The sequence below is a fragment of the Octopus sinensis genome, linkage group LG1 (assembly GCF_006345805.1).
Source record: "Octopus sinensis linkage group LG1, ASM634580v1, whole genome shotgun sequence".
Classification (NCBI taxonomy): Eukaryota; Metazoa; Mollusca; class Cephalopoda; order Octopoda; family Octopodidae; genus Octopus; species Octopus sinensis.
The window spans coordinates 84,011,006-84,028,533 of NC_042997.1; the positions used below are offsets into that span (position 1 = coordinate 84,011,006).

Sequence of the window (17,528 nt, forward strand, 5' to 3'; positions counted from 1 at the left end):
GATTTTTGGTTGTAAATTGCAAATAACCCACCTTTATTATTTATAATTTTCACTTTAACCATTTATGAAATCATTGTGAGATTTCTACAGTAACTCATAAATAAACAAGGCAAGCTATCTTAACCCTAGGCAGCTGAGAGCCACTGACAAGCATTAATCAAATGCGAAATCACTGGGGATCTGGCTATGCTCTGGATGTTGCCTCCCTTGTCAGTCGTAAGATAAGTGTGTTCCCATGGCTAAGAGCTTGTTTGACTTGTATTTCTAGCAATGCTGGTGGTCAGTGATGGATCTACAATATTGGGCCCCTGAAGCTTAAAATATTATGCGGGCCCCTTTACAGCCAGCAACAGTAGGATAAAATCTAACAAGGGTCAAAGAATTTTCATGCCTTTGCAAGGAACTCCAGCTTGAAGCCCTGATAGCCAAAATGGTGGAGTTGTGACGTGAGTCTTTGCATCTCGCTTACATTCAGGCTTCTCTTCTGAGTCTTCAAACATATGTTTGAGAGTTTGTAAGATATCCCTTTATCCATTTTTAATTGCCCATTCTGCTTCATAGTGTGCAACCCATCTAGTTACATTTAAGCTCTTTAGAGAAAAGGCTAGTTTGCTCTGTATGTTCAAAATCATCCTGTCTTCGAGAAGATTCAGGAAAGAAAACATATAGCTGTTGCAAGATGCCAAACTAGCCAACAACTTCAGGTACAGCGGACACTGCCTTTTACCAAACAAGGTTGAGTGAATGGCTTCCACATAGTACATAGTCTGCATACTTGTTAATGTTTTTAAAAAGTGCTTGCAGTCCTTTCTCCGTGCCCTTCATGTTGGATGCATTATTGTATGACTGACAACAGATATTTTCAAGTGAAAGCTTATGCTCCTCCAGAAATTGTTATTTTGTGGAACAAGGGTGTGGATGAATGTTTTCTATAAACAAAAATGCTAAAAATCTCTCACAGGGTTTTCCATTATAACAGTATCGAATCACACTCATACCAGCTTTACCAGCTGGTCAACATGTGTAGTGTCAACAATAACTGAGTAGTATTTGATGTCGAGGCTGTTGATCTGATTCACCACTTTATCTTTCACATGTTTTCCAATGACTTCTATCAATTCTTCATATACAGATTTGGATAGGTAAGTAATATTTACTTTTTCATTTTTACATTTCTCTAAACGTTCATGTAAAAATGGGTCAAACTCCACATTAAGCTGAATGGCCCCCATGAAATTTCCATCGTTTGGAGAACCCCACTTTTCCTCATGACCTCTAAATGCTAAATCTCTTTCACTTAAAAATCTTATCTGCTACAACTCTTCTTAGTACTGCACATGTTTTCTCAACTGTTCCTCATGTTGCTGATCTGCAGTGTTTTTGTTTGACTTTCATGTTAGCCAGCTCAACATCACAATTATGTTCCATGCTGTCATGATTTTCCAGAGTTCTGAGTGTATTCATCCAATCAGAAAACCTACCCATTCTAAGTGATATAGGCCAGTTAGAAAACAGTTTGCTCTTTGAGTAAACTAACCATGATCTCATCACAGTCTGACAATTTTCCAATCTTTTTCAAAATACTTGTTTGAAAAACTGCGATTTTGCTGTTTGTAAATCTTGTTGGATTCAGTATATACATTATCTGGTTTTTTATTTTGAAAAAATTGATGTCTTGCATTAAACAGTTTTGTATGAAATCATTACCAATTGCTACGGACCAGTTTGCCAGGTCACTGTATTCTTTGAAATCACTAAATTTGCTTTCTGTTTCTTGTTTCTGCTCTCTCTTTTCTCAAAGTTCTTGATCACCTTGATCATCATCTGCACCAAAAGTGTCAACAGTAGGTTAATTATTGTTAAACAGAGCACTCGTGGTTTGCACACTATCATTGACTTCACTGGTGCTTGCATGGCTTGTTTCAGTTGCAGGTGATGACAAACTTTTACCTGACATTGTAAAATAGTTTGATAGTTATTTTATTGACAATTAGAAATTTTATTAGATTGCTTTTCCTTGAGTCAGTGTTTCTGATATGCACTTAAGTACTTTCTTGAAGACATTGCTGTCCTCTTGGAGCCTAAACCTCTGTGAAAAAAACTTGGGGTAATATTTTCATTAGCCACAGCAAGACAGAGATTGATCAAGATAAAGGTCCACAACTTAATATATAGTCATAAATGAAGAATTGTTCATTTTGTACAAGGTAATATTCAAACAATTTTTGAAGTAGAAAAACTGTTTTGCTTCTGAACAAGTTGTAAGTCCAAAAATAGGAGGCATTTGGTGTGAAAATAAGAATTCTTATCTCTACCATGCTGATGTAGTAGTAAGCATATTTGACAATGGGAGGGCAGGGCTGAAGTTTCCAAAGTAATTCAAGTAAAGCGAATTATCTGTGCGTCATTTGTACTTTTATTTTTTATGCTTCTCCACACCAGCAAAAACAGCTTAAGTTTAAGCATCATTAGTTTTATGGTAGATCCGCCACTGCAGGTACTAACTAGTACTCCTAGTCACTTTTATATATATAGATATAATATGGACATACTCTCACACACATATGCATACATATTTAATCATGTATATGTATTTTATGTGTGTGTGATAACAATGGAAATATACCAAAATATGGAATAATATCTACGATAATAAAAGAAGTACAAAAGTGCTGAAAGCAAAATAAAAAAAAAATTTGACATAAATAAATCAATCTGGAACAAAACATCCAACTTTTCAATGTGATATGATTCATTACCTAAAGAAAGAAAATAAATTTTTACAGCAAAAACGAAGGTAAACAGAGGAAATTTTTACTTGGAGAAAAGAGGCTTATGCTGAAAAAGCTTTCTTCCTTTTTTTTAAATTTCTATGTTTACAGTTTGCATATCTGAGTTTATATGCACAATCTTTCCCCCTTTTGCATGTACATATCTTTACGTGATAATATATGTACATTTAAAATGAATACAAATATATACACACACACACACACACACTATAAAACAACTATACACAGACACACAAATACACACAGACATACATACTCAAATAAACATTTTTTTGTTATCTTCATTTTTATGGTGCAAAAGTCTGATAGTTACAGGTGGATTCGGAAGATTTGCAATAATGGAACAACAAACTTAACCTTATCGCATGGTCTGATTTGAGAAAATGTTCTGCTTCTTTAGTTAATGGTGCCTTGGGAGAGCAACATGGGTGGAAGTATATGAAAGAAGTGCCAAATATATGAAGGATTTAATGAAATGTATAAGGAATGAGAACAACAGGGTTCAGTTTTTCCAGCAGATGCAGAGTGCTGAGGGTTTCTGGCTAAATCAATGATATCCTACCAAGCTGGCATTCAACTTACAAAGGATAGCTGAGCTGGGATTTGTGAGCTGCAGAAAAAAAGCAGAGAATATTTTACTGCTTTATCATGAATATATATGGCTGAGGCATGAAAGAGAAAGACCAAAGCAGAAAATGCAGAACAAATCACCAGCAAATAGTAAAGCATAATAGATACTGCATGGCTGATGTGTTTACAGCAGATCTCAGTTTGACTTGATGGCTGCATAGAATAACTGGAGAGAGAAATTAAACCTGTCACACTACAGGTTAAAAGAACTTGGACATTCCTTGGTAGCATCATTGCTGTTGGTAAGTCCTAAAATCTATTTTGAACTCAGCCAATAATTGGTGAAGAGAATTCCCTGCAATGCTAGATGCATATAGAATATGTAAAAGCTACTGTAAAAATATGGAAAATAAGAAAACTTATCTTTTGGATACTTTCAGAGCTGCACAATAAGCTATATACATAAGGCAAATAAGAAAATGGAGAGGATAAATAATTGACAAACATCAGCCTGTAAACATTCAATTATATCTATTAATATCCCTTAGATGGTTACTTAACCTCTAACTCATACAGACAGATATATATATATATACATATATATATGTTTGTATATATGAAAGCGTAGTAAGAAGTTTGAATCCAACTACATGGTTCCAAGTACAGTCGCACTGTATGGCACCTTAGACAAGTGTTTTCAACTATATCCCCAGGCTGACCAAAGTCTTGTGAGTGGATTTGTATGTGTGTGTGTGTGTGTGTACACATGTATATAAGTATATATTTAACTATGTGTAGTGTGCCTTTGTGCTTGTTTCTCCAAATCCTTTTAACTTAGCAGTTCAGAAAAAGAAACCAATATAATAAGTAGAAAAAAAGACCCCTGTCAGTCATAAATGACCAAAGGATTGCACCTAGAAAGTTACCCTTAGAGACACAAGTTTGGACAAAGTTTTCTTGTGGAAGGACAGCTGTCATCCATACATACTGGTCTCCCCTATCCATGCCACTGATGTTATCCAGTGACATCGCAACTCATTTCTAAAGCTGAGTGAACTAGAGTGACGGGAAATAAAGGGTCTTGCTCAAGAAAACAACACACAGCCTGGTCCAGGAATTGAACTCACAACCTCATGATTATAAGCCTGACATTCTAACCAGCTGAGCCACATGCCTTCACAAAAGTGTGCATGTATTAGTGCTGCAGGCAATTTGTTCGACTAAAACCCTTAAAGACAGTATCCCAGAATGGCCGCAGCCAATGACTGAAGCAAGTAAAAGATTTTCATCACAGTTTCTTGACTGTAAGGAAAGGTTTGCAGTTCTCACATATAGTAGAACTGACTAAAATTATTCAAATTGTTCACCACTCAGTATTCATCTTTACACTTACAACTTCTTTATTTAGAAGCATCTTTAAGTAACTGTACCTTATTCTTCATCTCTTCTTCACCTTTGTAATACTCCTCTCTGACTTGCTCTTTCAACATTTTTTTATCAGAATTCTTTTTATTTGACTTCATTTACAAATTTTCCTTATTTTCTATTTAAGTTCTTGTTGCTGTTGTTCTTATTGGCAGAATCATCAGCATACCGGACAAAATACTTCACAGCACCATGTCTGTCTCTAAGTTCTGATTTCAAATTCTGCCATGATTGACTTCGTCTTTCATCCTTTCAGAGTTCAATAGAATAAATACCAGTTGAGTGCTGGAGTTGAAGTAATAGACTTCTGCTGCCAAACCTGACAGCCTTGTGCCAAAATTTGAAACTATTATTATTATTATTATTATTATGATTAAGTCAGTGCACTGGCAGGATTGTCAGCATGCTGAACAAAATGCTGCTAAGCATTTTGTCTGTCTCTGAGTTCAAATTCTATTGAGGTCGACCTTGGCTTTCATCCCAACAGGGTCAACAAAATAAGTATCTGCTGAACACTGGGGTCAATGCAATTGAACAGCCCCTCCACTAAAAAAATCAGACCTGGTGTCAATAGTAGAAAGGATTATCATTATTATTATTATTATTATTGAGTGAGAGAGCAGTGCATGCCATCAAAGTGACACTGGGGTAAAATATATGAAGCCCAGTATACCCATCACGACTACCCATCTGATAAGGGTACACCAGGCACATGCATCACAACCATATATGCGCGACATGGTGATCTCATGTCAAGATAAACAGCGCATGACCTTGCAGGTGGGGCCCAGTTAGAATTTTCTTCTGGTTGAGTAGCCCATCCCACTCAAAAGGTCCCTTTATTATTATTATTAAGGTGGTGAGCTGACAGAATCATTAGCAGCACTTCCTCCAGCTCTTTATGTCTTGGGTTCAAATTTCACTTTCAACTTTTCAGGATTGATAAAATAAGTACCAGTTGAACACTAAGGTCAATGTAATTTGACTTACACCCTCTCTTAAAATTGCTGGCCTTGTGCTAAAATTGGAAAGAATTATTACAATTATATTCTAGCCCTAACAACTTGCTGGCCTTTATCCTTTTATCTTACCACTACTTTTTATTTGCCAGATTTGAAAAAGATTAGTAGAATTTCAGATCAGATACAGAATATTATCGTGACATCCATCAAAGTAATAATCACAATAATAATATTAGTGGTTTTTATATTGGCAATTATAAATTGGATAGTTTATTAACATCACTTACACTGACTTTAATACATGGCACTATTGTGACAGTGGCTGTTAGAATTTAGCTCCAGATCAATTCTGATCAAGCAGACCTACAATGAAATGGTTCCAGTCATGACCATCTTGTATATCTAGAATTACATTTTTCCAAATGTCCTTCCTCCCCACGTTTTTTTATTATAAGCTGATATGGTGTGATTTATAGAAGGTTGCACAACTGGATGGCAGCTCTAATATTAAAAAATATACGATGAAATTCATTAATAGTGAAGGAGCTTGAACAACAGCATAAATCAAGTGTCTCATCTGTTACACATCTATCATTCAATGGTTTCAAACAAAACAGATATAAATACTTCCCAACCTGGTTTACAAAAATTTTAAATTGGGACAAAACTAAAAATAATTAACCAAATAAAATAAATTAAATAAATAAATAAACAAATATGCAAGTAAATGACCCTGACATCATCATCATTACCATTTAATGTCTATGTTTTCATGCTTGCATGATTTGGAAAGAGCTTATTTAAGCAGATTTTCTATGGCAGAATGTCCTTTTTGTCATCAGCCTTCACTAGTTTCTCAGCAAGTTAATATTTTCCCATGGCCAGGCGTTTCCACAGAATATAGGAAATGAAAACCATTCTTTTGCAACAATCATGTGATGTCAAGACTAAGAGAAACAAACACTTTCACACTCAAAAACACAACAGGCTTCTTTTCAGTTTTCCTCTACAAATCAATAATAATCAATCACAGCAACCATGCCACTACTGCATCCTGTTGAAGGGTGATTGGAATTAATATCAAGACAACTAACAGTTTAATAATATATAAGGTAAAACAGTCTAAAACACAGTGATGAGTATGTTTTAGGATTCATTAGTTTAGGTCTGAGATAGCCTATAGTTTAACCCTTTCGTTACCAACCCGGCTGAAGCCGGCTCTGGCTCTGTAGTACAAATGTCTTGTTTTCATGAGTTTCAAATTAAAATCTTCCACCAAACCTTAGTCACAGTTTATATTCCTAACACTAGCTTAATGATAACTAAGTTATTTTACTAAATTCTTTGTTATATTTAAAATTAATTGAATGAAACACAGAGCGTCTCAACATAAATACAGTAACGAAAGGGTTAAAGGTGTTTCATGAAATAATAGTGCTCATATTAAATCCTTCTTTGTACAAACTCTAGGCATGTATAAAGGAGTAAGAAGAAACAAGAATATTTTCTGGGCAATCCATTTGACAAGTTTGAGAAATGATGTTTTCAAGCATGTTTTCATGCTTGCAGAAGAGACCAGGGTATGGCTTTATTGTTATGAGCAGCAGGAATGCATCAGAATTAGCAACTGTTTTGTCACCTTGCAATTATAGAATTATTAAAATGCAAATGGAGCTTCAAGTTTTGAAGAGACTAGTTTAATCAGATAATATGAAAAACCAATTTTGTAGTGGAAAATTACTCATCAACAATAGCAACAATAACAAGTTATCTTCTTACATGCTATTTCACAATAATTTTTAACAAATGGATGCTAGGTCAAAGTTAAATGGACATTTACTTTTTTTTTTTTATTCTTTTATTTCAGACAATAATTAGAAATTTAATCTTTTCTAAATCTCAAAATAACTTTTCATTATTCCTTAATAATGAATAGATGGATGTTTTACTCACCAAGTTAGTCACATAGAGCGCTAAGAGACCACGTCTGGATAAAAATAAATTTAAAAAATGTTAATTAAACAGATAATAAAAATGGAAATGCAGAATTAATAAATTCTCAGATTGATTCTGGAGGGGGAAAATTAAAATATATAAGCAACCACTATAAAAATCTATATACTGAGTCAGTCTACTATTTCACTGAGTAGCTTAAAATATGACTTGCCACCAAGACAATACATTAAATCAGTAATTTGCAATAATCAAATGGTAGTAGGACAAGCTAGATGGGTCCTCTAATAGGCAAAGGGGTACTTGAAGCTTAAAAAAAAAAAATCATGCGTATCTTACTTCTTTACATCTATAACTACATTGAATATTTTAAGGAATATGAATAAACCTGTTTTGTGAAATGAAATGAATCAAACTATGAACCATAGGTATAACCTACTTTAGAAGTAAGTGTATATCTTCAGGTTGTCTAAGGTAATGATGAAATGATTCACTCTCCTATGGCAGCAGTAACTGTTAAAGGGGTCATGTGTCTGAAAAATTCTAGCTATGAATTCATGAAAATTCATTTTAAACTGCTGATGATGGTCAAGACATATGTGCTTATGAACAGATGTCTGCTCCACCACACAAATGATCAAATATCAGTATATGAGGGGGTGCAGAAAAGTTCCTGGCTTTGGCTAAAAGAAAATACAGGAGGATCAATTAATTACAATTTTCTTCTCTCAGATACACATGCTTATTGCAGTGGTCCTTCAGATTTTCTAAGCCCAGTAAAAGAACTTAGAAGGTTGAGCCTCTAACTAGGCCTTTCACAATACCCTTAAAGCCAAGAACTTTTCAGCACCCCCTCATAATATAATATATACAGAATATATGAAAAAAATTAAAAAATACAGATTGAAACAAATGTCTACTCTGCAAAGAATACACCAGAAAATGGTGAGTAAAGTTGTTTGTAGCTAAAATTAAAATTATTGGCTATTATAAGACATTTTACTAAATTAAGCTGTTGAGCTGTCTTGCATTTTTCAGAAAGGTACAGAATATAATTGACAAACAGTAAGACAGGTAGACAGTTTTATTACATAACCAAAGACATAGCACTAAAAAATTATAGTTTATATTAATGAGTTTTTGTTTAAAGAATGAATATATATTCTATGAATTAAGACAAAACATTTGACAGCAAAAGGTTGACCAATGTATACAAACACAGAGTCACATGAAACGACAAAAAGAAATATCATGAAATTCTTGCAACAAATGTGAACTTAAACAGATGTGAACCAGTAGTGTAACAACTTATGTAGAGTTGACCTCTTGGAAACAAAATTAAATACTTTTTTTTTAAAATTGTCTTTCCATGAGAATTTTGATTACACTATTTCAATTTAGGTGATGATATAAGACACAAAAACAAGACACAAAAACAAAAAGTGAGAAGAGAAGAAACACAGAGAATGGATGCCAGGATGCTAAATGGACTTCTGATGATAAATGTGACATATGAGGATAATGATGAAGAACATAATGGTAGTGTTTATGTGATAGTAAAGAAGATAATAGCAGGTTCTGTGATAGAGGTGGTGATGATGGTAGAGATGATGATGATGATGATAGGAATAGTAGTAGTTTAATGGTAGTACAATTCATGATAGGAGAGTGTAAAGATAACAATGATGATGCAGAATGATGAAGGTAGTTGAAGTAGTGGTGATAATAAAGAAACAGATGACGATGGTGATGATAATGATGATGATAACAATGACAACAATAATAATGGAGATGTTGATGGGTAGTGTTAGTTATGATGATGAGAATGGTGGGGATGTACATAATGGAGCTGATATTGTCAACAACAGCAATGCTGAAACAGCGATGGTGTAGGAATTTATGAGAATGATGCAAGCAGTAATATTTATCATTTGAAGAGTGGGTGAAGCTAGAAAGTTATTATAAATCTACTTCTTGTTTTTGGCTGTCATTTTTCTTTTTCTTTTTTTCTTTTTTTACATTGTATTTATAGTTGCAAACGATCAATTATGAGTCAATATGTTTTAGAGCTTGAAAGTTTTTCCATCAAGTGTCATAAATTCTACAGAGTTAATCCACATTCAGCAGATATGGTTTTGCCCAGTAAAGCCTGCTGTCAAGAACTTACTGGCAACCGTGTCTTTCCAATACCCCCACAACAAACTTGGAGTAAAAAAAAAAGTGGTTTTATTTATTTATATATTTTGTAAAACCTGGCTGAATTCTAATCAGTTTAAAAACTGAAAGACAATTTATGTAACCTTATGTAAAATTCCATTTCTGCACAGAATCATTAATTTAATCACAGACTTTGTGACTAGCATACAAGTGAATAGCTTAAATATATGTAAAAGCATTTTTTTTTTAGTTTCACAGAATTTTTTTTATCATGCTAACATTAGAGGGGTAATTTTTTTATTTTTTTTATATACATTTAAACTAAAAAAATATTTTTATTTCTAGATACCCACTGCTACTTCTAACCACAGTTAAGAAATAGGAGCAGAATTTGTTTTGCCATGTAAACTGGAACAAGAAGAGTTGTTGATATCTTTTAATCTCTGGTCAGTCCTGATTAAGCAAACCTATGATGAAAGGTGATCAAGCTGTAACATCCTATCTTTTTGTATGTCAATGAATTGGTTGTCTGTTGGGAGCTTTTATGTTTTTAAGATGAAAGGGTGTAATTTGAAGGAAATTGGAATTTTATTTCTACCAAGTTATACTGAGAAAATACAGAGTCATATTGGCAAATTTATATGCTTTGCACAAAGGCACAATACAGTGGTTTATTGTAATAAGGTCTGAAGTCACTGTCACAAGACCAGTAGCACAGCACCTTAATATCAAAAGCTTTGAGACTATAGATTTATAAATATAAGGATTTCTAGCTTGGCTAGAAGTTTTAGGGTAGAGAACAGCCACAGTAAATGACTGGTACTTTATCTTATTGGTCACAAAAGGATGAAAGACAAAGTTGATCTGAACATCTTATTGAGGTCAACTTTGCAGAGCTGAAATAAATACTGCAAAACATCTTGTGCAATATGCTAACAATCTAACATCCATATAAACTATGAAATAATAATAATAAAGAAACCTTTATATTGATCATAGGTTTGTGTGAGGAAATGTGCCTTGCTTACCAACCATGTGGTTCTAGGTTCCTTCCCACTGCATGGCACCTTGGGCAAGTGTCTTCTACTATAACCTCAGGCCGACCAAAGTCTTGTGAGTGGATTTGGTAGACAGAAACTGAAAGAAGCCCATTGTGTATATATATATATATATATATATATGTGTATATATGTATGTATGTGTGCATGAGTGTGTGTGTGTGTTTATTTGTTTGTGTTTGTCCCCCGAACATCGCTTGACAATTGATGGTGGTGTGTTTATGTCCCCGTAACTTAGCGGTTTAGCAAAAGAGACTGATAGAATAAGTACTAGGCTTACAAAGAATAAGTCCTGGGATCGATTTGCTCGACTAAAGGCGGTGCTCCAGCATGGCCACAGTGTCAAATGACTGAAACAGGTAAAAGAGTAATTCTGTAATATCAGCAAGTAAGTAGCACTCTGTTGCTTATGACAATAAGGATTCCAGTTGATCCAATCAATGGAACAGCCAGCTTGTGAAATTAACATGCAAGTCACTGAACACTCCACAAACACATATACTCTTAATGTAGTTCTCCAGGAGATTCAGTGTGACACAATTTGACAAGGCTAGCCCTTTGAATTATAGATACAACTCATTTTTGCCAGCTAAGTGGACTGGAGCAACATGAAATAAAGTGTCTCACTCAAGGACACAATGCACCACCAGGAATCAAACTCAAGACCCTACCATCATGAGCTGAATAACTCTAACCACTAAATCATGTTCCTTCAGTAGTTGATATCTAAATAGATCTGAATTAGTTTTGAAAAGAAGCGGTCTCTTTATGGGTGGAGTTATATGCTGACCCCTTTAAAACTAATACTTGAGTTTGTAGTGCCTTTAGTAAAGTTAATATGTACAGATTTTAGACCATGTTTCTGGTTTTCTTGTCCCCGCTACTTTTTATGTATACATTAATCAGCAGCAATTCAGAATGGACATAAGCCATATCAACTTAACCAGTATATATTTAATGGCACTTTAAACAAGGTATCTTCTACTACAGTCTTAAGCTGATTAATATCTTCTAAGCAAAATTTGGTAGGTGGAAACTGTACGGAAGCCCACCATGTGTGTATATGAGTGCATACAGGTGTGTGTATGTGTGTGTGTTAGCTTCCATGTAATTGCTCATGCACACCATTTGGGTAAAATGATGTTTGTGTATTTTTCACTATGACCAGTATCTCAGTAATTGAGTCAGGTTTAATACGTGAAGAATGCCAGTGGGATGAAAATAAATGGCTCACTTGTAAACATAAGTAAAGGAACCAGCAGGAAGGACATCTGGCTGTAGAATGCTGCCTTGCAAAGACTCATTTAACTCCTGCTAGTGTTGAAACTGTAGACATAATTATAAAGACGGTGACAATTCTCTCTGGAACTCATAAATGGCTGGTAGATTTCATGTTTCATGATGAAAACTACATCTGTACATAGATAAAATGCCCATCTGAAATACCTTGAAGAAATACTATATTACATACACAAACACACATTTATATTTATAGATATACAAACAACTCAATCATTTGAACACACTCAAAACAATCCTTAAACATGTATACACATACTTCCTTCAATAAAAGAACACACACACAGACATACATACATAAAATGGCTTAGACACAAACATACACATCTGACATTAAAAATCTAATACACTCAAGGTTCAGAAATCTTTCATTACAGCAATCAATTTTTTTCACTCTCTTCATATTCTTACTGCAGCTATTGCTGCTGCTGCTGCTGTGGTTGTTATTGTTACTGTTGATGTTATTGCTATTTGGCTATATTTCGCTGACTAATTTATTACTATTTTGATACGAGTCCTGTACAGTGTTTTTTTTATTTTCTATTTTTTTTTTGTGGGGTTTGTATATTTTAATTTTTTTTTTTGTATTCTGTTTATTATTCTTTGCAGATGTCTACATAATAATGGAAAATTCTAAGAGGAAATAATGATTTCGTCCTGCAGGAAACGAAGAGCCAAAGAAGTTTGATAGATAAAGAATATAAATCAGTCAAAAACTGGCAATACTTTCATATATTAGGAAATTTTCACTATTTCCCTCATCTTCCTTCTCTCACAGTACCATCTTACTATCTATATCCTGCTCTCTCTATTGGCTTGTTCTTTCTTTCATACATTTGACGCAAATATTTCTCTGTCTCAGTCTGTATAATACAAAGTACACATAGAGAGAGATAGAAAGATGCATATTTTCAGCTGTTGTTTTTAACTATTAAAATTTATACACAACACTATATATACTCTCTTTCTCACTATGCTCATACATGTACATATAGAAAAAGGACATTACACACACAAACACACATATAGGTTTGTTGGTGCAAACAGGAAAAACAGAACTCAAAATATGAGTATATGTATATTTTTATTGATATTTAGCAGAAGTAATGGAGTGACTCAAGGTCTGAGAATTTCGTTCGTTGGTACTTATCAAACTGATAATGCACAAAACTCTCGGACATTGAGTTAGTATGTTTCTTCTGCTAAATATTAATAAATATGGCTGTGTGGTAAGAAGCTTGCTTCCCAACCACATGATTCCAGGTTTAGTCCCACTGCATGGCAAGTGTCTTCTTCCTCGGACTGATTAAAGCCTTGTGAGTGGATTTAGTAGACAGAAACTGAAAGAAGCCCGTGGTATATATATATATATATATATATATATATATGTATGCATGCTAGCATGGAAGGTGGATATTAAATGATGATGATGATGTATTTGTATGTCTGTGCTTGTCCTACCACCATCGCTTGACAACCGACGTTGGTGTGTTTACGTCCTTGTAACTTAGTGGTTTAGCAAAATAGACCAATAGAATAAGTACTAGGCTCACAAAGAATAAGTCCTGGGGTCGATTTGTTTGACTAAAGGCGGTGCTCCAGCATAGCCATGGTCAAATGACTGAAACAAGTAAAAGAATAAAAGAATACACATACAGCACACACACGAGGTCCCTCTAACAGTTACAGCTATTACAAAGAAGATAGTCATTTCATCACAATATGAAGTAGGATTGAAAATTTGAAATTGAAATTAAGGAATTTTTATATTTCACATATTCCATCCTTTTAGTTGTTATCACCCATGCTGGTGACACGCAAGAGGCACTTGTGCCAGTGACATGTAAAAGGCACCCAGTACACTCTGTAAAGTAGTTAGCATTAGGAAGGGCATCCAGCTGCAGAAACCAAGTCAAAGCAGACAAATGGAGTCTGGTGCAGCTCTCCTGCTTACTAGATCCAGTCAAACTGTCTAACCCATTGTAGCATGGAAAACAGATATTAACCCTTTCAATGATGATGATGGTAATGATGATATTTACTTAATCGAAAGTTCTTAAAATCTCTAGTCATTAGTAATCATGTATTATATAACACTATTTCATTCTCTTTAGAAACCATCAGTATAACATAACCTATGACTTATTAATTAAATGTTTTATAAGTGAGACATTTCATTAAAGATGCATATATTTGCAGTCTGGAAGGAATTCAAGGAGTGAGTTTTTTTGTTTATTTTTAATTTACTTCATAGAATGTAAGTAGGTTAGGAATCAAGAAAATAGAGAGAAAGTTCTTAACATTTGCATACAAAATAATAACTGCTCACAGGAAATTCTACTGTGAAGATGCTTTATAGTAACCAATAATTTTAGTTTTAGCAACAAACAACTTCACAAGTTGTTTTCCAATGTATTCTTCAAGGAATAGACATTCATTTCAAGCTGTATTTTTAAAAAAGTTTTTATTCACTTTTCTTAGTGATATTCTGTTTGTGTGTGGTGGAACAGACATCTGTTCATAAACACGTAGACCTTGACTATCATCAACAGTTTAAAATGGATTTTCATGAATTCACAGCTAGAATTATTCAAACATACGAGGTCCCGCAAACGGTTACAGCTATTGCAGGGGAAATAGTCATTTTGATATAATACAAAGCAGGATAGGAAATTTGAAATTGAAATTAAGGAATTATAAGAAGATGCAGCAAACTCATATATTTCTTTCTTTTTTTATTTTTTATTTACTTAATATAAAGTTTTAAAATTTTCTTAATACATGCGTGGCTATGTGGTAAGAAGCTACAGGCATGGTTATATGGTAAAAAGCTGACTTCACAGCCACATAGTTCCAGGTTCAGTCCCACTGTGTGGCACCATGGGCAAGTGTCTTCTACTATAGCCTTGGACCGACCAAAGCCTTGAAAATGGATTTGGTAGACAGAAACTGAAAGAAGCCTGTTGTGTGTGTATATATATATATATATATATATGTGTGTGTGTGTGTGTGTGTGTGTATGTTTGTCCCCACCACCATCACTTGACAACTGATGCTAGTGTGTTTATATACCTGTAACTTAGTGGTTTGAGAAAAGAGACTGATAGAATAAATACTAGGCTTACAAAGAATAAGTGCTGGGGTTGATTTCTTTGACTTAAGGTGGTGCTCCAGCATGGCTGCAGTCAAATGACTGAAGCAAGTAAAGGAATAAAGGAATAAATTGTCAACACCAGAAAAATAGAGACAAACTCTAGAAGGATTTGAATAAAATCGTCCTGAAATGATGAAAAGCATTTAATATGTCACCCTTTGCACTTGGCTGTTCCACTGCCTTTTTCCAACAATAATAACAATAAATTAGGGAATAGTTGCTGAACCTGCTAGAAGTAGCAAACAAATCTACTATGATATTGATAATATGTCCCAGATACACCTATTTGAATAGAAGACAAGATAGTTACAAGTGAAGACTTTGTTCATAGATCTGATTGATCAGGGCTGACCTGGGGCTAAACAATGATATCGAAGGGAGGTAAAAAAAAAAAAAATGACAAAGTGCAGATGCAAAATTGTAGAAATTTAAACTGAGTAAGTGAAGAAGTAGCTACTGAGTAAGTTGAAGATAGCATTTTTCATTGATTGTTTGCAGTATGATATTTCTGATACCTGGATATTTGAGAGGTTCTGAAGGGATCTAAATACTATCATGTAATGATCCTAGCTGTTAACAACAGAACAGTCAGATAAACTCTAAAAGTAACATATCCTCTAGTGAGTCTGCAGGCAAATCGTGAGGGACATGGACTATAGCGCAATATTTGTACTATATTGTATGTGTATACTGTCTTCTTTCTATGTGTATGAGAGAGAGAGAGAGAGAGAAAGAAGTATAGCGTTTGTGTACAGTTAAAAGCAACAGCTGTTGATAGTGTTAAAAACAACAGCTGCCTCTCTAGATGTGTACTTTGTATCATACAGACTAAGACAGAGGTATTATACTTTTGTACAAAAGTCCAAATGAGGCAGCATCTGCATAGTCATTCGGTCTGCTGAAAAGAACAGCCAAATTCTTCTCAAATCATAAAATACTGTCTTACAAAGCAAAGGATTCTTTAGTTAATGTAGTTTTGGATACAATAAAGTAACAATAAATATTTTAAGGTCATTTTTGCCTGTTAAAGAAGTGGTATTACCAACCACGTACAGAGTTCGGTCTCATTATCACAGATTAGTGATTGATGCCAGTGTAAGAAATGGTATATTTGGAAACGAAATCATAATTCAGTTGTATATAGAAATGAGGAATTATGTACATTATTTACATTTGATGGATATTTGTCCTCATCTTTGTTGTTAAAACAATGTTTCAATTGATATACCCTCTAGCCTTCATCAGGTGTCTTGGGGAAATTTCAAACCTGGGTTCTCATTTTTAAGGTATTTTTCTATGTTATTATTATTATTACCATTATTATTATTATTATTCAGGTCACTGCCTGGAATCGAACTTGGAATCACTACGCCATATGCCTGTGGCTTTATGGTCAAGAAGCTTGATTCCCAACTATATGGACTTTGGTTCAGTCTCATTATGTGGCACCTTGGGCAAGTGTCTTCTACAACCAAAGCCTTGTGAGCAGATCTGGCAGGCAGAAAGTGAAAGAAAAACCTATAGTGTGCGTGTGTGTGTGTGTGTGTATTTTTCGATGTTATTATTATTATTCAGGTCACTGCCTGGAATCAAACTCGGAATCTTGGAGTTAGTAGCCTGTGCTCTTAAGCCTCTACGCCATGTGCCTGTGGCTTTATTTGGCTTTATGGTCAAGAAGCTTGCTTCCCAACCATATGAACTTTGGTTCAGTTTTGTTATGTGGCACCTTGGGCAAATGTGTGTGTGTGTGTGTGATTGTGTGTATCGTTGTGTTTGCTCATCCTTCCACCACTTAATAATCAGTGTTGATTTGTTTGACTAAATGTGGTGCTGCAGCATGGCAGCAGTCCAATTATTGAAGCAAGTAAAAGATTAAAAACAGACATGCATAAATAAATGGTGGCAATGGTGCAGTAGAATGCCAAATAAAATGCCATATTGTATTATTTAGTAGTGTGTTTTGATATTCTAGGTTCAAATTCTCAACACAGATCAACATAATATTTTATCTTTTTAGTGAGTACAAATTCCACAGAGCTCAATTTTGCCTTTTATCTTTTTGGAGTAGATAAATTGAGTAGCAGTGAAGCACTGGGATCGATGTAATTAACTTACATGCCCCCGCCCAACTCCCTAAATTGCTGGCCTTGTGCCAAAA

General features: G+C 34.4%; 1 protein-coding gene across 1 annotated transcript in view; it reads right to left on the reverse strand.

Moving 5' to 3' along the window:
* Positions 1-17,528, reverse strand: part of LOC115217359 (transmembrane protein 135-like) — a 631,865-nt gene that overhangs the window by 492,865 nt on the left and 121,472 nt on the right. Inside the window, exon 4 of the mRNA XM_029787031.2 lies at positions 7,703-7,736. Within this exon, the coding sequence (XP_029642891.1) occupies positions 7,703-7,736 (34 nt within the window). The remainder of the gene's footprint in view (positions 1-7,702; positions 7,737-17,528) is intronic.